The sequence below is a fragment of the Agrilus planipennis genome, unplaced genomic scaffold (genome assembly GCF_000699045.2).
Source record: "Agrilus planipennis isolate EAB-ADULT unplaced genomic scaffold, Apla_2.0 scaffold88, whole genome shotgun sequence".
NCBI classification, from domain to species: domain Eukaryota; kingdom Metazoa; phylum Arthropoda; class Insecta; order Coleoptera; family Buprestidae; genus Agrilus; species Agrilus planipennis.
The window spans coordinates 577,260-602,132 of record NW_020438872.1 but is presented as its reverse complement, the minus strand read 5'-3'; the positions used below and the strand labels follow the sequence as shown (position 1 = coordinate 602,132).

At 32.7% G+C, this 24,873-nt stretch overlaps 1 protein-coding gene across 3 annotated transcripts; it reads right to left on the bottom strand.

The window, feature by feature from the left end:
- Positions 1-182: 182 nt before the first annotated feature.
- On the bottom strand, positions 183-22,661 carry LOC108738181 (neprilysin-4-like). 3 transcript variants are annotated; one of them, XM_025978977.1, is made up of 17 exons: positions 22,587-22,661; positions 17,368-17,432; positions 13,851-13,993; positions 8,956-9,213; positions 8,346-8,551; positions 6,592-6,768; positions 5,998-6,105; positions 5,729-5,873; positions 5,456-5,670; positions 4,230-4,406; positions 3,082-3,185; positions 2,963-3,021; positions 2,831-2,879; positions 2,392-2,459; positions 2,138-2,274; positions 1,669-1,833; positions 183-738 (listed from the first exon to the last, which is right to left on the bottom strand). In XM_025978977.1, the coding sequence occupies exons 1-17, from the start codon at positions 22,596-22,598 to the stop codon at positions 562-564; spliced, it is 2,265 nt and encodes a 754-aa protein (XP_025834762.1). In that variant the 5' UTR covers positions 22,599-22,661; the 3' UTR covers positions 183-561. The 3 variants fall into 3 exon arrangements, with proteins under 3 accessions (XP_025834762.1, XP_025834766.1, XP_025834756.1); XM_025978981.1 differs by lacking the exon at positions 22,587-22,661 and adding an exon at positions 22,162-22,377; XM_025978971.1 differs by lacking the exon at positions 22,587-22,661 and having other exon boundaries at positions 17,368-17,718.
- Between the last annotated feature and the right edge of the window lie 2,212 nt (positions 22,662-24,873).

Sequence of the window (24,873 nt, the reverse complement as noted above, 5' to 3'; positions counted from 1 at the left end):
GGTAGAGGTAGACCTAGATTAGATTACTGTTCGCAAATAGTTATGGATGTGGGCTGTTTTAGTTTTAGGGAAATGCGAAGTTTAGCTCAGGATAGGAAAGAGTGGAGGTACGTGTCCAACCAGTCTTAGGACTGATGACCTTATGATGATGATGATTCGTCGTTATAAATTACAGGAAAATCCATCGTTTATCACATGTACTTTTCTCTAACAGACATCACTGTCCAAAAAAGGTTTTATTGGTTTTGCTTCCCTTATTAATACACTTTAATTAACAGTTTTGCCTTAACAATAAACAACGGCAAATTTTTAATTCTACACATGAGAAATCTCTATATACATGTACAATAATAATACTGTATGTAGGTACTTTACAAAAAATTATCACAAAAATGTAATCAGTTATTATAGTTAACATATGCATAAATCCCAATCTCTTCAGCGCAAGCCTAAGGTAATTTTATAATAGTTGCTTTGTACTTATTTTTTTTTTTTATTAACCCGATATAACCATCCCTCTAAATTTCTTTTTTTCTTGCTAAAAATCCCGAAAGTCTTCCATTACCACAAGATACACTTGTGTTTAGGATTCATAGGAGTTCCTAGAGAACATTGCCACACGTCGGAAAATTCTTGAGAGTTCTTTAAAGTCCCAAGGACTCGTATGCGATTCGGACTATGCACTCCGTCAATCATCTTGCTTTTCAAAGCTCCCAGCGTAGTATTTCCACACCAAATCTTAAGTAAAATTACAAAATAAGATTAGAAAAGCTTCCTGTAAATGCTCCAGGGATTTTCATTATTTTATACTGCAGACATTTAATCCTGAACAGGGATTTCAGAGTTTCTCGTCTGAAAGCTAGATGGCTTTACTTGCATCATTCGCTCAATAATTCTCGAAGGAAAATTCTTTATCAAGAGTATTTTATTAATTTGACTGAGGAAATTGATAATATAGAAACAGAAAGAATATGATTTGATTGTTTATCTATGATATTTGATTGTGTCGTCTAAATGTTTTGAATTTTTAATAAGTAATTATTTTCGGTAATTAATTATGCCCACTTTGAAGTAATTAATGTTGTGTTTATACGTAGGAAAGTTGAAATTCGAATGTAATACGTTGTCCTGCTTTAACAAATGGTATAATTTTACTTGTCGCGCAAAGCTAATCATGAAGAAACTTAGTTTTGAACTTTTCCCATTTTCATTCGCGATCCGGTTTTCACTAGTCCCTTCTCCGATGATGACTTTTTAAGATTACGTTCGCTTCGTTTAGTTGCCGCGAAAAGATTTTCTTCTTCCCCTATATTCAGATACGTGTTAAATGTGTGCTATTAGCAAAAATTGACGCGAATCCATTTGAGAAATCGCACCCACGATTTTATAACAGAAAAAAGAAATAATAAAATATGTCGAGTGTAAATCAGACTTACGTAATTGTACCATTTTCTAATTTATGTTCATTGTAATAGTATATGGTGTTTAATTCCTGGATCATGTACAGACGAAGATGACCTAATATCATTTTTATAGTTCATATCATACATTTATTGGGTAATCAATATGAGATTTATTTCCTTCGCAATTTTATTTGACTTGAAATTTTCTTGAGAAAATATATTTACATGTAGCTATGTACGGTTGACATTTTCAATAAATACATACTTGTGCAAATCCGAGGAAAAAAAGTTGTTCAGAAGTCATATCTAGACCTGGCAGCCTCATGTCAAGCGAATTGGATTTGTATTGGCGATTTTTGTATGCTTCAAACGCTGCCCTGAGACCTCCATTGTCGGCGATATTTTCACCTTGAGTGTTATAACCATGTACCTTTCAAGTAGAAAGTTTTCACATATGAAAAATTATGTTATAGGTACTTTAGAATAACGTGAACCCTTAGAAGTTTTTAAAAAAGTACTGTAGTTTATTACAAGTGCAAAAATTTGTCGTCTCAAATAGTTACTGGAAAAATGCTGACAAAGTGCTAGGCTGATATCAAAAAGAAATGTAGAAATCAATAAATGGTCAGAGTCTAAAGGCGAGGTTCATGCCATTCTAAATTACCTCTACCTGGAGTTTTTATCATTCTTAAAATGTAAAATGTATGTAGGTATACTTTAATATTGCCACTCACATGATATGATGACCCTAATTCCGGCATTGTATAATTATTGTACTGCTCAATAATACATTTAACCCTGTTATGGTAATGCTCTAGTGTCGTTGAAGACCACCATTGCTTTAAATTCCCATGTTCATCGTACCGACGTCCTAACATAGTGAAACTTTTAAATTAAACCACGTAACAAAGTCAAGTCGAAATAATCAGTTTATGCTTGTGGGTATGCCAGAATTAAACTTCTCATATTGCAGAAAATTTATTCTTACCTTGATCGTCGAATCCATGGGTGATTTCGTGGCCCATAATTGCTCCGATTGAACCATAATCTACAGCCCTTAAAAACCCATTATTGTTTATTAGCAAGCAGTACAAAATTCGATATGAAAATAAAGTTAAGGCGCTGTTAATATTATGGTCATTTAAGGATTCATTTGCGGTTGATAAATGCAACGATTCAATTCATAAAACCCGTTTCTAGTTGATCGATTGATAAAGTAAAACACAAAGAAAATTGAAATCAAAAGTAGGAATATTTATGTTTAAGGAGACAAATCTAAACGGAAAGAATATCCTGTAATTCTTGTGCACATTCTCGCAGTATCATTCATTGAAGAAGCAATTTGTCTTTGTCAACACATTGTGTAAAATATTCATTCAGAAAGTAAGTTTTCGTTTTCTTTAGGTAACGAAAACCGTTCTACCTACCTCATTCCATTACCGTAGAAGGGCGGCTTTAAAATTCCGGCAGGAAAAACTGGAATTGAGGAAGTGAACATTATTACATAGTTCTTTAACATTTCTTTCATCTTTTTAATGTACTTATTATTAAATACTTACTGACAGAGTTAAGAGAAGCTGAATAAAATGCATTGACGGTAGTTGGGGTTGCCACCCACCTACACATAAAGTGATGGCTATAAGAAAGTCATTTATTATTTTTAAAACAAACCAATTACCTGTTTCTGTCAGGCACTTTCCGAAGACTTTCTAATTTCCTTGTTATAGCAGCATTTGTCAGATTAAGATAAGTCAGGAACAGTTCCCCAGGTATTACGTTAGCCTAAATAGTATATTAATAATAAAAAAACAATTTTAAAACAACAGGGATGAATATCGTACATTAACAGATGGATCAGCTACTACATTTTACTTTATCCAATAGTTACAGTAACACCGAAATTAATTAGAATTACAATTAGGGAAAGAGCGAATATAAAGACAGGAGACGGGAAATTAGAATAAGTGGGTGATTTTAGGTATCCAGGGAGTCAGATAAATCGAGGTGGAAGGAGTAGTAAGGATATAAAGTAGAGGATAGCGCGAGTCGCCTTCAATAAAAAGAAGTCACTTCTATGCTCGCGAACGATTCATTTAGAAATTCGAAAAGGATTATTGAAGGCGTATGTTTGGTGCGAGGCTTGTACGGGTGCGAAACATGGACGGTGGGCGCGGCGGAAAAGAAAAGGTTAGACGCTTTCGAAATGTGGTGTTACAGGCGAATGATGAGGATACCGTTGATAGAGAAGGTTAGAAATGAGTAGGTATTAGAAAGAATAGGAGAACAGAGGACTACGGAAGTCAATAACAAATATGCGAGATAGGATACTTTCTCAGACATAAAGTCAGAGACATACGTATTAAAGGCAGAAACAGGAGTTAAGAGTTGTAGAGGTAGACCTAGATTAGATTACTGTTCACAAATAGTTAAGAAAATGCGAAAATTAGCTCAGGATAGAAAAGAATGGAGGTAATAACTAAATATCTACATACTCGTAAGATCAAATATCAAAAGAACAGTGACGAAAACGTAACAAATTGATGCGACAAATAGTATTTAATTAATTAAATTTTTTATATGAAATTGTCCCACGTGAAAATCAAAACAAAAAGTGTGTTGTTTGGGTCCGTAGGTAATAAACAATAAAAAGAGATTTGCTGGTGTGTGTTTAAGGTGAAAAAGTCAATTAGTTTGTATTATTTCGACTGACCAAAGGTGAACTGACTGGAATAATTGTATTTTTGTGTTACATTTTTGTTGCAACACTTCAATAGAAAGTGTGCTCGGAATCTTTCCAGCAGTGTAAAATTTCAATCAGCCGAGTACCTTTTTATAGTGCATATCCAGACGTGTAGTATTCATGATCCAACTGGGATATCCTACAAAAGCCCTGATTGCATGCAGCTTTGTTAAAGTTTTTTCCCTTGTGGCGGTATCCATCCAGTCCAAGTCTTCTACGGCATTTTCAAATGCGTCTCGTATATCTTCCAGCATTTCTGATGCCTTAAAACAAATTGTTTTATTATTCGCATAAACGAAATCAAAAAGGACATTTCGCAAAACGCTTTTTTGGGTATGTTATAAAACCACTGCCAAAATCTCGATTCAGTACATCAGTTTTGATATACAGTGAAATTCGTTTATTGTGACTCCGCCTATATTGACCAACCGCTTAATTCGAAGTAGTTGCAGTGTTAAGTTTGGTTTTCATAATAAGTTTGGATATAATAACTCCGTTTAAAATGACATATCGTTTATTATGACTGATTCTCAAGAAATCATATCCGGCTATAGTGACCCAAATGATTAATAATAACATTTTCGCTCATTTTTCTGACCCTTTGTAACCCAATTCATAGTTATTTTTCTTTTTCTGTTAACAAATATATACAATTTGTAGTTTTTCTCTCTATTAAACTAAATAACTAACCAAAATAGAAAGTTGTTTATTTTCTAAGACTATGCATTGTATTACGCTCGCTTGGTATGACGTGTTTGTCATTTCCCTTCGATGTCATTATAAGCGGATTTTACTGTATTAAAATTTACCCAGATTTGAGCATTGGATTTTGCACTATCAATTCAAGTACGTACTCATGAAAATATTCTGAAAAAGTTACTCTATTCTATGATGTATTGATAAACATTTTCGAAGAAAATCAAAACATGCCAACAGAAAAGTAAACAGTGTCTCCTTTGGGACAGGACCTACTATAGGATGAAAACGAAAAATAAAAAATGACAGGACAATTTGCGGCCTTTTGTTTTCATGATACTTATTTTTCCAGAACAACAAGAGCACACACTACGTGATGATTTAATAAAGTTACTTCTTTATTCAAAAGTATCAAGTACACTTAGTAACTAGTTAGTTATTCCCGAGGGAAATTATTTTGAAAACCGATAAAAGCCGTTAGGTTTTTCTTGGTTACGATCTCCTCCCAGCGTAATAAAAATGTGCAACACACACACACACACACACGTACATATAAGTACATGTATTTACTATATAAAACTGATGCTACATAAACAGTATACGACATGGTACGTACTCTCGCCCTATAAACTTTGTCGAAATTGTTTTGGATATAAAGGTGACTAAGCGCAAGTCCAAAATTGGAATTGACAGTGCTGGTACAAACTTTCCATCGGGGCGACCTGGCTTGTAAACCTACGAGATGTTGAGAAAATTCGAATCCTAACGTACGAAACTTGGCCAGAGTCAGGGGGGCTACCGACGCGAAAACGCTCCACCATAAAAACCTTTCTAAAAAAAGAAGTAACACCATCACGAAAAATACCATTTTTTGAGCTGAAGTACCTACCCAAGGTGACATCGCTAGTCTTTTTAATTAATCCTGACAGTCTGTGAAGGTATGGAAGATCAAGTACGATAGCAGTATCGTTTTTAAAATTTACTTTTACAGCTGTATCTTCGAAAATTAATTCCATATATTTTGTCCAGTTTATCTGTTGAAGAGATAAGTTAGATATCAAATTGCGTTTGTTCTTTTTGTCGTTATTTACGCGAAGTGAAACACGCAAGACATTGAGGAAAAATGCGAGTAAAAAAAAAAAAGAAAATATGCCGTACAGATTTCCACGTATCATCGTTGATCCTAGGGCCCTTGGCGAGTTCCATTAGGGTTACTTCGTGAAATAAATGACCTGGGCTTCTACGTTGTTCTGTTGGGGTCATTACCTATATAAAATACAACACTATTGAGAATAAATTCCTTGCCGAAACACACTGCTATTACACGATATTAACTTTGTGTGTTTAAAATTAATTCCAGGATGAAACATTTCTTGTTTCCTTTTTAAAATTTCATATGTTCTGATATGTAACCGAAACTATTAATTTTTGTCCTTGCTGTGTTCGAAAATAAGAATTGCACTGCGTAATAAAGAAATTGTAGCAAGGGATATTTCGAAATGAATCTGTTGCAGTAAATCTTGTGTTAAAAAGGCGTAACGCAAAGAAGAGTAATTGTGGTGTTGGATTTTTCAAAGTTCTTTATCGGATAGAGTTTGGAATAAAAATGAACTAAAGGCTGCTCCGTGTGAATGAAACTATAATTGGGATTTTATTGTGTAGAGAAAAGTGGTAGCAAAGTTAGAATACAAATTTTATCGTCGGAGAGAGGATTGTGTTTGCTTAAGCCTCAACGTTCAAATAGATACAAACCTTTGCTATCTCCGTGCTGAAATTTAGAACGTCTTCAGCAAATTCTTGTACCATTGTTCTGTTTGTATAGGTCGCCACCATTGACACGATGTAGTTTTTGTAATGTTTTATTTCCGATGAAAATTTATCGGGTTGTAGCAAATACCTTTCCTTGAAACCCGGTGATACTTGTTCTATCTATGAAAACACTAATCTTATAATCTTCACCTTTTTAAAAAGATTATTTTATTATTATCGCGCTGTACGGGTGCGAAACATGGAAAGTGGCAGCGCCGAAAGAAAAGGTTAGAAGCGTTCGAAATTTGGTGTTACAGGAGAATGATGAGGATACCGTGAATAGAGAAGGTTATAAATGAAGAGATATTAGAAAGAACAGGAGAACAGTCAAGAAGAAATAGGCGAGATAGGTTGGTAGGACACCTTCTCAGGCATGAAGGTCTAGTTAAGGATATGGGTTGTTCTAGTTTTAGGGAAATGCGAAGATTAGCTCATGATAGGAAAGAGTGGAGGTGCGTGTCCAATCAGTCTTAGGACTGACGACCTTATGAAGATGATGTTTAGATACAATATTTATGTGGAAAAATTATTTTTATCAGTATGAATTTAATTTCCCTTTTTATATGTTCTTCTTGCGGTTGTTAGCTGCATTAAACGTTCTTCACCTTTAACAGCTCTTTTTAAAAAAGTGACTTTACTGATAAATCGATGACTGATAAAATAAGAAAAAGTGAGTTTAGATTAGAGCTAAAATCTCTCCAAGTTCTAGTTGCCATAGCCGACTTTCCCGGAATTCTACCAATTGTAAAAAGAAAGACAAAAAGCCTGGAGTGACAAATTAGGTACTGGCAATATGTCCCGGATGTCTTTAGTAGTTCTTCAAATTCCGCCATCGGAAAGTAGATATTCTAAAGCCATTAGCAAAATCAGAATAAAAAGTCAATCGTCGGAACTGCGTTGATACTAACTTTTCCCAAAGAAAAATTGGAATTAAAACTTAATTTTCAGATAAAGAAATAAGAAAAATACATCAAATGACCGACGTAATCCAAAAGATTATTCAATAGTGTTACAATACCTAATTACTTAATTAACTTACTATNTTCCTCAAGGCCACATTTCCAACCGTTTGAAATGAGTTGCAAAACTAATTTTTTCTATTCCGGTAACAGTATTTTTTTTTCCTGGATAAAATGTACCCTGTGTCATTTTCTATACCCCTGACAATGTGTGTACAAAATATCATGATGATTGGTTAAGTAGTTAAGGCGCGAAATTGTAATAAACAACAACATTAGGATATTTGAAAGCAAGTCTAGAGTAAATTTTGGATCGTATTTTTTTCTATATCCTTTTCTATACCTCTGACAATATGTGTACAAAATTTCATGATGATTGGTTAAGTAGTTAAGGCGTGAAATTGTAATAAACAACAACATTAGGATATTTGAAAGCAAGTCTAGAGTAAATTTTGGATCATAATTCGTTCTAAATTTGTGTTTGAACAAGTTTAAGTGGCGATATTTGCCGCGAAATAGTCAGATGATTAAATTTTGAAAATGCTAACTTCTGAACTGTATGTATATGTCGATGGTTTGTTCAAACTACTGCATATGTAGGTGGGTATTTTATAATATATTTGAAAAATGCGATGTAAACTCCGAAAGCTTTCTACGTATTATGTTGAGACGTTAATTTATCTTGAACGGGTAACGATACGTAATCGATTTCATTTTCCTACCTTTACGTAAACTTACCACAATTTTGTTGAGAGAGGAATTTCTTACATCTTCAGCTACATTAAATCCTATAAGAACGTTAACACCTAATAATCTGCGAACTCGCGCCACAGTATATAACCAATCGAAGGTCGAGTCTTCACGGACTTTAGGTGGATTTTTTGACAATCCCACTCTTTCCAACAGGTTCTCTATTGGAGCTATCCCTTTTGATTCGACTTCATCTAAAAAATAGACTTTATCTATTTATGTATGGTTTATATTAACGAATCAAAAATTGAATCGTTGTTCTCTAATAAGCTTAGCTAATAATTTCTAACAAAAGCTCTTTCACTACCTGCTTGTTACGCTGCTAATTGACTTTAGGGCACTAATTATTAACCGCTGGCTTTTATTTATTATCAAAAAAATTAGTTACCTACATCCTACACTCTAATTAACCAGTTGACTAATTACTGTACCGAAATTGTTTAGGTACTACCTACAAGATAAGCTTTACAATTTTTTATATCTAATAATTATTACAAAACCCATACTCATACTCAGTATTGATTGGTATTAAATTATTTTAGAATAACTGAGAGATTTGAAACAATAGATTCGTCATTTGTTTTTTATTATTCTTTACCGGTATTCATGCAGGTCCGATAGAGTAGTTTGGCTTTGCGAACTCCGTCTGGTAGGGAATTAGTTTTGTTGGTAATGTCGGCCGAATCTAGTAATTGTCGCATCTCCTGTAAAAGTGTCTCACGTATCAGAGCAAGTCTATCCCAGGTGGCAGTCCAATCTGGAACAGGATTCGACCGTATCCAGCCTCCGCAGGCGAATTGATAAAAGTCGTCACAAGGATCGGCGCTGCGATCCATGGCTTCTAGTATCCGTGATGCTGTAGCAAAAAATCACTTTATAGCAGACAGGGAGGTAACATGGAGATACACCACGTCGTGTCCTTTGCCAAAGACAGGATTTTATATTAACTTCACTCAGGATATTCGTTTTTCTACACAACTATTTATTATAAACGAAAAATGAGCAGGATATTTGTATTAAAATTCCTATTTTGTTAAAAATGTACGTATGTTTTCGTTGAAGGGAAAGATTGGTTTAGGATAGGAAGGACTAGAGATACGTGTTCACGAAGCAACTATAAAAGGAATGATTGTTTGTTAATAATAAAGAAATAGTTTTGCAATTTTCGTCATTACTCATGTGTATATTATTATTAATACTATATTATCGAATAAAAATGCTACGATAGTATGTATTATTTAGATATAAAACATCCCTTTCCTTAAAAACTAATTATTAATTACTAAAACATATTAATATATTTAATCTGTAGCATGATTCTTGCAGTCTTTTAAACAAAGCAATTAAAACAATTGCTATCTAGGTTTCCATTATTGCCGAAATGACAGTTCGGAAATTGGTAGTGAAGACTTATTGCAATTACCTGTTGCTTTTATTAAAAAAATCGGGCATTAAAGCGGATTATAAAATAAATTTTAGTTATTTTCGGTGAAATTTCTGTTATTATTTTCGATTAAAAATAAAATATGGACGAAAATCAAGGAAACGCTTCTGAAAAGTCAAACGACGGTAAGTATCGATTTTTTATTTTTGAAGATACGATACTTGTGTGTAAAATATAGGAAAAACACGTTTATTCGACATTGCTTTTCAGATAATAATGCATCTGACTCCGGTAATACCCAAGACCCTCATCAAAGACATGGTATGTTTACAACATCAAATGTTGGAGGTTTAATACTTCCCGAAACCGAACAAAGTAAGTTTACTGTGCTCTTATGTAGGCAAAAATAAATAAATTGATTTTTTAGGAGAATCTCCTTCTGGATTGTTGTCTAATCCAGACAGTACATCGGGAAATACACAAGTGTTTTCTCAAAGTTCCGCAAATGTTGCTCAAGCAAGGGGAGCCATTTTCCCTCATGAAATATCCTATATTTATCCTTGCCGCTACTGTATGCAACCTCAGGCTTCTACAAGCACTCACGAGTTTGACGAAGGTTCTCTAATCTGTTAATTATTTTTACTTGAACTTTTATTATACCACATCTTTGTTTTTAGGTGCTTTTCCCAGACAGAATCTAGAAGAGGATGCGGGCATGGACGTTTCATCGTCTCAGCCATTTCCAGATACAAGTATGTAGTGAAAAAGGATAATTTTTAGGATTTTGTTTTTAACTTAATTTCCAGCTGCCGAAAGATCGGAAGCAGTCACTGATTTACAGAAAAGAATGCAAGCTGAAGGTACTCCAAGGTACCGCTGCAAACGTCACAGCGAAGCTCAGAATAAACCCTATTCACCAAACCCAGAGAAAAAATCTAAATTTGAATAAGTTAAATTTCAATTCTTTCACCAAAAGTTGTGAATAAAGTGACTACTTATTGTTTTTGTTATTGCCCAGTTCGTTAATTTTCTTTTATCTTTCCTTAATTAAAAGTTAATTAAGTACATGTTTATGTAATTTGTGTTGATAATAATAAGAGTAATCATAATAATAACAAACAGATACTTCCCTTTTTCCTTTGCAACCTTATTGATTATATTATTTATATATCAGGTAACAAGTCGAGGCAATTTCAGGAAATGATCAAACATTAATCGAAAGTAAATTTTGCTAGGAACAATTCGAAGAAAAGTAGATTAAGGGTGAAAGTAAGTATATATCTCCACAAAGGAATAATTCTGTAAAGTAATCTCTTCAAAAACAACTGATTCTGTTTCAAAAGATATTAAATGATAAGTTATGCTTGAAAGTAGCATGAATTAAGTTTGAATGTTTAGTCTGAAATGCTCGTAACTTTTTGGAAATCAGCATTAAAGCTTTATAATTCTTTACAACGGGTAAAGGTAGAAAATTAAACCGAAATGAGGATGGTGTTGGTGTAATTGAGGTCTTGGGCTATTTTCCGCAAATTGCTAGCATCCACACGTCCTGAACGTGCCAATATACGTTTAGAAACGGCTGATATTATCGTTTGTTCGGAACTACCCTCAAACCCTCACCAGATATAGAGGCAACCGCACCATTTCGGAACACACACTAGGTATTTGCTCGGAATTTTTGCTTATACTCGTAATTACTCTACGAAAAGGCACGTTCAGATTGATTCGCCTCATTTTATGCCTCACAATAGCAAACACCACCATTTTTATCCTCTCCATATAAATCGCTCATCTTAATCTCAAAATAACGCAGATACTTACACTCTTCTATTTCTTTAAACCCCAGATAATCATAGTAAAGTCTAAAGGTCATTTATTTCACCAAGAACTACTGTAGTTTGCAGTAAATATCTCTAGATGGCACCATACTGCTAATTACTTGATGCAAAATCTTGTTTTAACTTTCACAGAATCTTAAATACATCCAGAATGGTACTGTTGATTTTTATAAAATATACTCAAAATATTTCTGCAAATACAAGCTTTGAAACTAAACAACCCTTATCAAAATAGGATTGTTAATTCTTGAGCTATAATGCCAAAGGTAGATTCAGACACAAAAGTAAGCGTAAAAAGTACATTTGTTCTTTTTAAAATTCAGAAGGTTAAAACAACGGCATGTTTGGTATAGTGATTGATAAGGCATCCTTTTCGAAGATCCTAGCATTGAGATTTAAAGGGCACAATGTGCAAAATAAATGTGTCTAACTCAAGGTTCTACGTAATCAATCTTTGAAGTCAATTGCAAGTACCACATTGACGATATAACGTAAATATATCAACTTCAACGTCTTGATTGATCGAGAAAATTAACCTTTAATACGTATACGTTTACACAAAAGGTCAGAGTCGTTTTTGAAATTAAAAGCGAAATCAAAATGTAAAATATTTCTCAAATTCAAATAAGTCGACTACTTGAGCGGTAAATTATATTAAGGAGTGCACCATTGTTGTGTAAATTGAATGCAAGAAAGGAGAACGGATTAACAAAAGGATTCAGACGTGTAATAAGGTTCCATGGTTAACATGAGTTCAGATTAAACCGGAATTAAGATCTCGAAGAGAAAAATATCAGACGTAAATTAACCAGTGCAAAATTTTTCTGGCGAAAATTAAATCCAAATGACTGATGAATATTTTTTTATAGAAGGAATGTACTGTAAAATAAGTGGATCATTGCCTATTTGTTTGTGCCGATGGTGAAATATTTTGTTTATATCAAATGTCACACAGCAATGGAAAAAAAAATGTTGTCGTCACAAAGAAACAATTTCGAGTTTAACGAGGGTTAATTTGACAATGAAAAAGCGCTAGGAGTATTATGCAACAAATGAAAAAGCCCCTAATGGTCCATCTAGTACACTTGATGAAAAACTAGCAAAGTATATGCATATTCTAGCTACTTGAATTCAAATGGCGCTCTAATTTATTTGATTCGTGAAAAGGGTTTCGCTGATTCAGTGTGCCAAGTACTTCAACATAAATTTTAATCTAGCTGTCATTGCCACCACTACAAAAATGATGAGCATTGAAGAGCATTTTGTTAAGAATACCACCTCAAAAACTCGTACGTTTTTCCGCGAATAAAGAAACGGATAAAAATCCAAAAAACATTGCGGTTTTGTTTAGATTTACTTACTACTCACTGTATGTACTTATTAGGAATAGTTTTATATGTGTTTATGTACATACTTAAAACATATTGAAGGCATTAGCACAAAATTTATTAAAAACTGCTGAGATTTTGCTAAGATTATCCTTTTTTGTGGTTGTAATTTTAAAAATATATAGAAGAAAATAAAGTGGTTGCAACGAAATCTTTTGGATTTACTATCATTTATAGACTATATTCAGGGTTAGCCCTCTCTATTCTGTAATAATATTATATGAATGAAAGGACAAGTTTGCATTAGAGTGATTCGTCCTCTTTGGGTAATGAAAGTGAGACTTGATACCAGTTCAATTTCTCATTTCATTACGTTTGTCCTGCGATTGCGCGACAGGACCGTATCCGGTATTTTATGGATTGAACAGTTGATTAAAAAACATCTCATGAGATGTGAAATGTAAGGAGAGATAACAATGGTGAAACGTCAAAAATTACATGAAAATGAAGAGGGATTGGGTAAGTTCGGGTTAGAATCTCTATTGACGAAGAAGAAGCTACAAGATCCAAATCGTTCTCGATATCTCCCTGATAATCGCGCTCCTTTTTTTCACGAAAAAGGAAATAGCTCCGATGATATGGCAAAAATGGACATAAAAGAATCGATTTCGTATGTATGAAGGTTCCTCTTGTTCGGATGAACGTAAGAACGGAAAGAATACAGCATAGATGTGATAGGTTTATACAAAGCGATTCGATTAACACGTTTTTAAAAAAATCAGCACATTTTTAATACATTTCTATTCCAGGAATCTAAATTAAGTAAAACATAAAGGATTTGCATTTGCAAAAATGTAAAAAACACTACTAACACTAGACTTGAAGGTGACGCTGTTTTAAGTGCACTTAAGGCTAAGTAATTAATTATATTGTTGTTACTTACCGCTATTTACACATTGTGGTGTAAGGCACAGATTGGTTTTGTAGAGAGATCCAAACAATAAGAAACTAGCAGCCAGAATGGCAAGAAAAACGTTCACTATAAGAAAAGTAAGTAGAACTGTCTTCAACGGGGCACCTTGCAATCTGTAATTAAACAATCGGTTTAAACAAATCTTTACTGATGGCGATTATTCAGATGAAAGAACAAATTCTTCTAGTATCGCGATTTATGTCTCTTGTAAATAAAATAAATATAATTTCTGCTAGAAACATATCTTTTGACAATAAGTAACCCTTGTAATTCCCTCAATATACGTAATAAATGCTCAAGTGAAGAGCTAACAGCTGTCGACCAATATTCTGCACCTGCAAGCAACAATAGGAATATGTTTCTTTGCACATATTCTGAAGGAATATGATACCTAAATCAAATTTTATTTTTCTCTGTATTTTACAACTTTGGAGGGCACGAGCCGTCACTGATGTTTACTAGACATTCGACTTACATCGAGATGTTATGCAATGGAAAATAGCATTTTATTATTTTTATCAATGGGTACTCGGTGTACATTTTAGTATTTCCCTCTGAGGATTACTGTTATGGGACAAATATGTTGTTGAATAAGTGTTTGGTGTCTTTAAACAGTAAATAGGTCACCTTCTATTTGAGAATGAATTATTTCCGAAGTAAAAGCTGCTCGTGCTTTCGCTGAAAGTTGCAAATTTTATTTGCTTTACATTTCAACCAACTGGTTAAGTGAAGTTGTAAGCAGGGAGGCTTTTATTCATTATTTCAGTAAAATTGCTTTCTGAAAGAAAATTAAATCAGCAACATCTTTAAAACGGACGCGAAAATATCAGAGATATCTACTCCACTTTCGCAACCATAAATATTCCAAGTTTCGCCAGTAGAAAAAGTTAAAAGTTGTATAACGCGATAATGTTTACGTACTTCTACACTAGTGTGCTAGTGCAATACTGTCTTATTTATGTGCCGCCAAATATGTAATAACGTGGAAGAATACCGAGGAAATGAATGAACAAACAAACTTCGGTTCTTCTTAATAAAATTCGATCGGCGACAAAACGTTAAATAATATCAAGTTTGCTCGATTAATTTTCAGATGTGCAATCACCGCAAAACGTAGAATGTAAAATTTTAATAAAACGATTCCCCAGGAGAAGATTTCCCCTCTTACAACACATTTTTCGTGTTCAACTTCTATCAGCTGAAAATAGAAAATAGCCCCAAGGACTTCTTTAGAGTGAAACTTGCTATTGTTAGGTGCGACATTTGCGGAAGGATGTCGCTATTGTAAAGAAATTTAAACTGGAGTTAAACTCGTACGGCCTAAAGTGTTTCCTTTTGACAACTTCTCCTACATCTAAACTGTATTGATTGAACGGTGTACCATAAGGGAAAATATCCAAGGGTCCCTCCCATTTCTGCCTCTAGTATGCCTCTGACTAGATGTTCTTTCCTGAGAAGGTGTCCTACCAACATTTCTTATTGACTTTTTTCCTATTCTTTCTAATATCTCTTCATTTCTAACCTTCTCTATCCACGGTATCCTCATCATTAGCCTGTAACACCACATTTCGAACACTTCTTCCAATATGATGAATTATTTATAAAAAAATTTAAGTGAAACTGTGTTTTATCTATATTTTTATTCACTGCGTTTTACAGAAAGTGCACCATCGAACGATTGAATTTAATTTAGGCCTCTTGTTTGATCTTAACATTACAATCAAGATAAAACGGAACGATTACTTATAGGATAATTAAATTTTATTGTTTTCCCTTTCTACTCGTAATATTAATTTGACGTGTGCTTTGTCAGAATGCCAAAGTTATTTAATTTTGATACTGTAAATGAATTAACTAACATCTGTATTACGTCGAGTCAATTAAGTCAAGTTTACATATATTTCGCGGTGAGCGCATGGAATTTCATCAAGTCTTATTATGGTTGGATTCAACTTATGAACCCTTATGTGTAGTTTTGCTAATATTAAAGTTCACTATATTCTGGTCAATACACATGAAGCAGTGAAGCAGTCAATTAGTTTGCAGTGATATCCTTCAGTTGCAATATTACTTGTCCATCAATTACAACAAATAAATCAAATCATATACCTACAGATATTGGTTATACGTTCATTAAACCTGTGGAATTGCTCCATGCACAATAATTATCCAATTAAAACATGCTCAAGTAATACTTAATATTAACTCCAGTCTACTAGCATATATTTGATATGTAATAATTATCTAAAAAGGCTTTAAAACCTTATGGTGGTGGCAGCGGTTTTCGAGTGCGATGTCGAATAAGTACTTCCCTGATAATCATGCTAAAGTGTATAAAATAATTTAAACATAAAAAGGCGCTCGTGAAATTACTATGAGATGGAAGGTATTCAGTAAGCGTCGAGAAGTGATAATAATGTAAAAAAGTATGTAGAATCTCATGGTGCTAACGGTATTCGAGTGCGATGTCGAATAAGTACTACACTGATAATCTTGTTAAAGTGTATAAAATAATTTAAACGCTCGTGGAACTATTGGGAGATGGTAATTGTGTGCTAATCTTTGGTTTTGTTTAATGGATTTGATATTATTATGACCAATATTTATGTACCCATAGGTTTTGTGGAGAAGTAAAAAAAATTTCAGTTGAATTAAAGTTTTTTATTCAATTAGTTTTGCAAAATGGTCCGGTAGGTTTTTTGATCAATTAAAAATATTTATGACAATTGGCGTCCCTTTTTGTTGGTAATTATTCTATTCTTCCGCTATCACAATTGAATATGACGAATGTTCCCGGTTTATTATTTTATACGTAAAACGTAACTAATATTTCTGCTTGTTTATATAAACAATGCAGAAATGGAGAGAACTATGTAGAAATGTGTGCGCATTTAGTCAGTTCGCCTGGAATCAATTCATTGTACCTACTAATTGGCGCACAAATCATTTTTATTTATTTTTGAGTTCGTCAAACATAAATTGAACCGGTTAAAGAAAGACAGAAACAAAACGCGTAAACCATTATCTTTAAAATGTAATCGCCTTTTATTCGAAAATGTCATCGCACTGGATAAACATCAGCGGCAATGATGAAATTGATGATTTATTGGAGAAATTTGCGGTGTGGACAAAATCAAAATCGCCGTCACAATAAAATCAGATTGAATAGAACGTAGCTGTCAATTTTTTAAATAAGCTTGAATTTAAATGAGCACCACCATGTGTAGGCTAAGCTGCCTTACGCCTTCAAATCAAATTAATATGCAATGCGAGAAACAACGTTACGTATTCTAATGAAAATCAATATTCATATTTTAATTTATCCTAAGTAGAAACCATAATAAAACATGTTTTATAGGAAATAAAGTCTTTAATAATGTTTAACTTTATTTATTTTTATGTTTTGCTAAATTTTAAATTTACACCAGGGCACAGATTATTATTTCCAGGCGTAAATAAATTTTTTTTACACCTTAATTTATCTTACCTGGATTCACATTTTCTATTTAGGCTGGAACATTCGTTTAAGCCTATGCTGTTGTTCATTGTCATCTGAAAAAGAGTTTTATTACATTTATTAATCATCAAAATTAATAATAATTAAATAAAAATGGCCTGAAATCGATATTACTACCTATAATACTGAGATGGCCATAGCGGAAACAATTGACTAACTACAATTGTTGACTAAACGTCAGAGAAACTATAAGGTTTTGTGTTTTCGGTGATTAAAAGTTAAAAAAGGAAAGTAAAATGGAGCAAAAACCTTTATTTGTTCATGTTATTTTAAGACGTAAGTATACAATATAAATTAAAAGTTTCATTGATAGCTGAAAGTTTTAATTGTTTAAGCGGCTGCACCTATGATTGATCAAGATGCTTTGAACATCTTCTTGGGGTTTGTCTCAAGAGCTCTTAGAAGGGATATTGCTCAAATAATGGAAAAACATGGTACGTTAAACAATACCATAATAATTAATATAAGAATAGTAATTTTGATTATAATGCTACGTAATNATTACAATATTTAAAAATCTGACATATACCTAAAGCTTTTTTTGAGTTTTTGAATTTATATGATATATATGAAGATTCTACACTGGATTTCTAATTATAATATTTGAAAATCTGACATATACCTAAAGCTTTTTTGAGCTTTTGGATTTATTTAAAGTATAAAGTGCGTACACTGGCTTTTTCATGATAGTATATGAAAATCTGAATATACCTAAGCTTTTTTGAGCTTTTGTAATTATATGATATATATGAATTTCCTACAGTGGTTTTCTAATTATAATATTTGAAAATCATACATCTATCTAAAGTTTTTTTAAGCTTTTGGTTTTATATTATATATATGAAGATCCTACACTGGTTTTCAAATTATAATATTTAAAAATCTGACATATACCTAAAGCTTTTTTGAGCTTTTGGATTTATTTAAGATACGAAGTGCCTATACTGGTTTTCGGATCATATTTATGAGATTTATTAATCATTTAGTTCTATACAAAATGAAATAGCTGATCTTGCACTGATAGTTCTCAGTTTTTGAGATTAGAAAAAGCAAAATATAACAACAAGGTATAGTACATATAATAATGTTCATCATACTTTGGCTCCAAAAAGATCGAAATCGCGATCCGCGTCTGGCAGTTTCGACAGAATACAGACCACTTGGAATTATTTTATTCGATTAAGCTAACGTGCCTATCACGTTGAGGTTGGCTACTCTGGGATTCGTTTTCAGCAAGTAGATATCCACACAAGTGGACCTTGTTGGAGCATACGTAATCCTAAAATGTAGCATCGTGCTACAGATGGCGTTACTGCGCCATTTGTAGTATTTTCTAAAACGCGTATAATATGTTCAAGTGAAGGGGTAGGTAAGTGACCGCTACACTTCTGCTAGCGCGAGAGGGTTGATATAGCAGCGGTGATGATTCGGCATCGCACCCTTAGACGAGATCGCGGCTCGTTGAATAGTCTACTTCACTTTGCTACAAACTCTGAGGTATATTCGTCAGCGTACTGAACCTAATTTTATATTTAGTTTCCTCCCGGTTTTGCACCCTTTACCTATTTTTGAATGCGCGTACCACCACTGCTGTATTGGGCTTTATTACCACTTGGAAGGTAGATAATTGCAATTGATAAAACGAGAATCAAAAAGATCGTCAGTTAATTTAAGATTTTGGAAAATAATTTTTAGTTTCTGCAAGTGCAATACAGCCAAATGGCGGTACATTGTTTTATATAAACAAATATGAAATTGATGCTGCGGTATTAACTGGCGAACGTGGAGACGAAGGTGAAGCTGTCGAGCCACAACCTAAACGGCTTTGTCCTATTCTAATGCAGCCTAAGAAGGAAGAACCCGAAGATTAAAAACTTCCTGTTTACTTATCTTTGTTCAATTTCGTTTACTTATTAAAAGTTCATCGTTAACAAAAGTTATCGTAACTGTTTATAATAACTGTAACAGTAGTTTGTAAGTTTCAAAAATTAATGTATCTGTTATACAATAAATCAAACCTATCGTTCGATATAATTCTTAAAAACTTGTTTTCTTTTTCCCAGTTTGCGGATTGACTATCTCAATTACCTACTAAAGAAAGAAATCTGTTTAAAGTTAAGCAACTTTTGTAACGACGCCGGATAAAAATGTCATTTATTATGTATGTATAGAAAAAAAAACCTGAAGAAGTTGTGGCGTTGTAGGTAGTTACGCTACAAACGATTTTTATGTAATACCTGACGTTCCCAGGCTCCAAATTGAGATATCATTTATGTATACACAATATATATATAAAGTTAAACAGTGGTGGTTCGTCATTGTTGAACTACAACACCCCCTATTTCCATTTCATTTTCATTTAATCCATTCTTTATATTTATACAATACGTAATCTTGAAGCTTAATGCATTAAAAAGGTGTAATTATCTTTATATGGAACTGTACGCTTCACAGCTCCAACGGGGTGGAGCTAGACTGTTGTGCGTTTGCGCACGTAGGGCAATTCACTGTTGCTCCTACAATATCGATTGCGGCATGCTAGTGGATGGTAGTTTTCATTACAGTCCGTGTATGTTTGATGTCTGATTCCTTTTACACAATTTTAAAACAAACCTCTCGAAAAGAAACACATATAATAATATGAATATTGACAACAGGTGTCTTAAATTCTTCAATGCGGCATTATCAATGCGAAAAGTTACAAAATTTCATGTTAGAAAGTTTTCTAATTTTTCAGGATTTATTTACCGTGCCGCTACTGATTCCTTAAGTAGCATTACACTTCTTTAAAGTTGTAGCTGAGAATTGATCACTTTCTTCTCCAAGGCCAATAATTCAGGATGAAGAAAAGCGTCACCTTGAACAACCGGTAGCTCAGTTAAATTTTGAAAACTTCTGCATAGAAAAATCGCTCCGCTCAACCGTGAATCGATTAATTAACTATTTTTAATTAACATTTTTTTTCTACCTGAATATCAGTGGTAATTAACAGAGGTGTCTCTCTTCGGCGATCTTCATCTCGAAGATTTAATTTCATTAGCACCTGCAGCCTGAACTAAAGATATTATTTTTTTATTATTTCTATACATAATTGAGTAATGTTTGATAAATAGACCGTAATTTAAGGCCAAATTGTCCAGAGCATTTAAGTTAGGAAAATCAAAGAAAATCTTGAAGAAACACGTATTGAACTGTAAAAATCGATTCTATTATTAATAACCCATATTTATTAAGTGCCACTGACCTGTAGTAAAACAAAGCTTTTTCTAACTAAAAGTTTAATTCGTAATAAAATTGTTGAAACAAATTAAGTAACAAATTGAACACTGTATTCAGCATGCACTTTCTAATCTGGTTAACTGATTAGCGTTACATAATGTCTTAGTAAGTATGTTGTTTTATTACGTCCTAATTACTCTAGAACTAGTAGTAATATTGATTATTATTATTATTATTATTAATATAACTNACTCTTTTTCACATATTGTTAGACACTTCCGTTTTCCTGACTGATTTCCTATGAATCGAATTAACCTAAACATTTATTATTCGTTCATAATTCCGATGAAAAGTTTAATATTAATCATGTTTTCAGAACTGATAGCTAGCTAAATTTATTTGATACTTGCGTACGTAGACAGTGTCAAATTATTAAATTAAATCTAGTCTTTAAACTGCTTTTAAACAACGGTGTTTAAATACAACAGTTTCCTAAAATCGGAATACGCTCAACTTTTTCACTTAAACATGAATTTAAAGTAGTCCACCGAAATTCGGTCTTCAATGCTTCGAATAAACTAGTTAAAGAGAAACGATAAAAAAATTTCGAAATAAAAAGCTTTCTTAAACCACAAATCAAAATAGACCAAAGCGTTTCCTTCGTGAGGTATCTTTATTATATACTGATACGTTTTTAATGTGCTTCTTTTATGGAGCATAAAAAAGAAAAAACATTAGCTGATAAATGGTTATAAAATTCATTGCTCTAGTTGTTGAAGTATTCTTCCTTTTAAAAATATTGAGAACAGTAAAATACCAATAGAATTATTAGTGTTATAATTATCATTAATGTCTGTTATTATAATATTTGAAAATCTGGCATATATCTAAAGCTTTTTTGAGCTTTTGGATTTATTTCAGATATGAAGTGCCTACACTGGTTTTATCATTACAATATTTAAAAATCTGACATATACCTAAAGCTTTTTTTGAGTTTTTGAATTTATATGATATATATGAAGATTCTACACTGGATTTCTAATTATAATATTTGAAAATCTGACATATACCTAAAGCTTTTTTGAGCTTTTGGATTTATTTAAAGTATAAAGTGCGTACACTGGCTTTTTCATGATAGTATATGAAAATCTGAATATACCTAAGCTTTTTTGAGCTTTTGTAATTATATGATATATATGAATTTCCTACAGTGGTTTTCTAATTATAATATTTGAAAATCATACATCTATCTAAAGTTTTTTTAAGCTTTTGGTTTTATATTATATATATGAAGATCCTACACTGGTTTTCAAATTATAATATTTAAAAATCTGACATATACCTAAAGCTTTTTTGAGCTTTTGGATTTATTTAAGATACGAAGTGCCTATACTGGTTTTCGGATCATATTTATGAGATTTATTAATCATTTAGTTCTATACAAAATGAAATAGCTGATCTTGCACTGATAGTTCTCAGTTTTTGAGATTAGAAAAAGCAAAATATAACAACAAGGTATAGTACATATAATAATGTTCATCATACTTTGGCTAGGTGCTACTTAATTATCTCGGTGAATATAACGGTCCAATTGAATCATATTGGGGAAACCTTTCCTGTTTCACATTTTCACTTATCAAAAGGGCACTGACAGGTACATACACTTGACGAATTCACCACAGATGTAACAGAAAACAAAATTTTCACTGAACACATCGGAAGTGTGAACACATAGAATGTTTCTTTTACTCTTTTATTGTTGTTACCCGGTAAATATAGCAAGGAGACATGCTCTCTGGCTAGTATTTTTTTTATAAATACATATATACACGTTACATATGTATACTTACGGAAGCATACGTTGATCGAATGAAAGTAAAAGTAAATTCTTAGACCGTTGACGATGCTTTCATAAACTAGGAAGTAGTCGTCTTATGTAGTGACTAATAGTTTGTTAGCATTTTGCTTACCTGGTATCTCATGTTTGATGCAACTAACTAAAACTAGGAAAAGTTTGAAACTGCCAACGACGGGAAGGTCCTAAAGCTACGCCCCATGTATTTTTCTCCTGCCGATTTGAATCAGACCTCCTACTACCATTTCATACTATGCTCTGGTTATCGTGCTTAATCGACTACTTAAATTGTTTCGTGCGTATTGTCTACTTTCGTGGTTTTTAACTATTAACTCTATTACAACAATTATTACTCACGATTTCTTTTGTATTCATCGCATCAAAACATCTCACTCGACATGGCCACTCGTCTGGCACAAAAAAAAGGTAACTAATCATATACAAAATAAATAAAAAACAGGCCAAGTGTGAGCGAACCTATTCATGAGCAAAGAGCTTCCTTCATGCAATGACTTTCTAGAAAATGACAAATATTTCTTTGTTAGATATAGGCAATCTTCGAGAATCAATGGACTTTTTATAATTTATTATCCTTCCAGTGTCCTTAACCATTAAATATTGCATCAACAATCGTAATTAATATTAAACATAAATGCGAATATGAGTTTGTTTGTTCATTACCATTTCCTGCCTTGACTACTTAACTGATCATCATGAAAATTTATACACACATTGTCGGGGGTACTGAAAAGGATATAGGATACTCTTTATCCAGAAAAAAATACTATTCCCGAGGGATAGAAGAATTCTTTTTCATCTCGATAAAGAAGTATGTTTAACGTAGTAAATTAGAAACTTTAGTTTTATCCTGATGATTAGGATCAGAACTTCTTTCAAGGTGTTGTGGTGTTTCCCTCAGCTTTTGAAAGTGTTTTTTCTTTTAATTTTTGTTTGTGTTCCTCATTTTAATCGAAGAATATGAATATATAGTCAATTCGTGCGTGTAATGACGATAGAAAACAGTAGCGTACGAAACATATTTACATTTCGTAATAAGTTACTTATGTTGTTTCGGGTAAATTGTAGACGCAAAAGCCTAAATATGCCTCGGGTATCGAAGTTTAGCGGCTGAAACCGTTAAGCGACTCATAATGCAATTTTACACTTAATGAATAGTAATTCGCATGTCTCATGTAGTTATAAGGGATGGTTTAATAAAAATAATAAGAGAAGAAAACCTTTAGGGAAATGTAATATCGTAGTGCAATACTAACGCTAAAACTCTAACAAACAAATAACACTTGCATTTTCTGTTATTTTTTGGCCAATATTGAGAAAAATAACAGAAAGCGAATGAAGACGGATTTGAATACGTTTTTAGAAAGTAATCTATTCCATTAAATTAATATTCAAACGCCTAAATTGGCGACAAATTATATTATAATGGTAGATATTCTGTAGTTCTGTATTCAAAATGCACTCGGATTTCTGCAATATAAAAATTAACAAACTATTGTATCATCACGAATAATTATATAAGAGTTTCTTACTTTCGAAATAAAACACTTATATAAAAAGGCATTAAATAAGCTTCTGCGGTCCATCGATTTCTTTAAACGTGGTTTTCTATTAACTTCGCTTGTTCTAGTCCAGAATAAACCGAGTGTCGCAAAAAAATGTGACTGCTCGTTGAATTTTTAGCCTGCGAAATACAAATTTATTTCGACATACAATTCAGAAAAACGAAAATTAGGAAATATTTTCGCTATTCAACTGTCCATTAAACAAACAATTCTGACCGGAGACATAATATACTCGTCAGGAAGTCGAGAAAAATAATAAGCTGAACATTACTTCGCAGAATATCTTAATAATTTTTTTATTAATTAAAAATAATCTCATAGATGCATAACAAATCGATGAATAAACAATTTTCTATATCGGAATGCAGTTGATCTTTTTTATTAATTTCTGTAATGTTCAGGGTGGGGTTGCTGGTAGGTCGTAGATAAGTCGAAGACGGTTTTTAGTCCACCATTCATCGTTGTCATTTTCATTTCCTTAAAAACAAATCTTCAGCTTTACGGTTTCTGAACCAAATCCATTTCCTAACTTCATTTCCTTTCTTTTTTTTTTCTTTTACAAGAAATAATAAATGTGCGGTCCTTATCTTTATCATTTGCCTAAACCGTACGATCTTTTTATAAAAAAAAAGAACAACCAACGAATTTATTAACTAGTTTTCCTCGTGCTGTGATAGCAAATATTAATGATTTTTGTATTGTTTTGTGGACGAAACTGAATTCTAGCCATTAGCTCGATCCTTTCACATGGAATAAATAATAGCGAATGTAATAGCAGTACATTCTTATTATATAGGTAGGTACGGACCTATGTACATG

Excerpts from the sequence above, each read along its gene's own strand:
- LOC108738181 (XM_025978971.1), bottom strand. The coding sequence starts at position 17,465 with ATGATTAATAAATGTAATAAAACTCTTTTTCAGATGACAATGAACAAC. Across the intron at positions 4,407-5,455 it reads ACAAAGTTTATAGGGCGAGA|GCATCAGAAATGCTGGAAGA; the intron begins GTACGTACCATG and ends ATTTGTTTTAAG. Across the intron at positions 739-1,668 it reads TTTTCCTCGGATTTGCACAA|ATTTGGTGTGGAAATACTAC; the intron begins GTATGTATTTAT and ends ATTTTACTTAAG.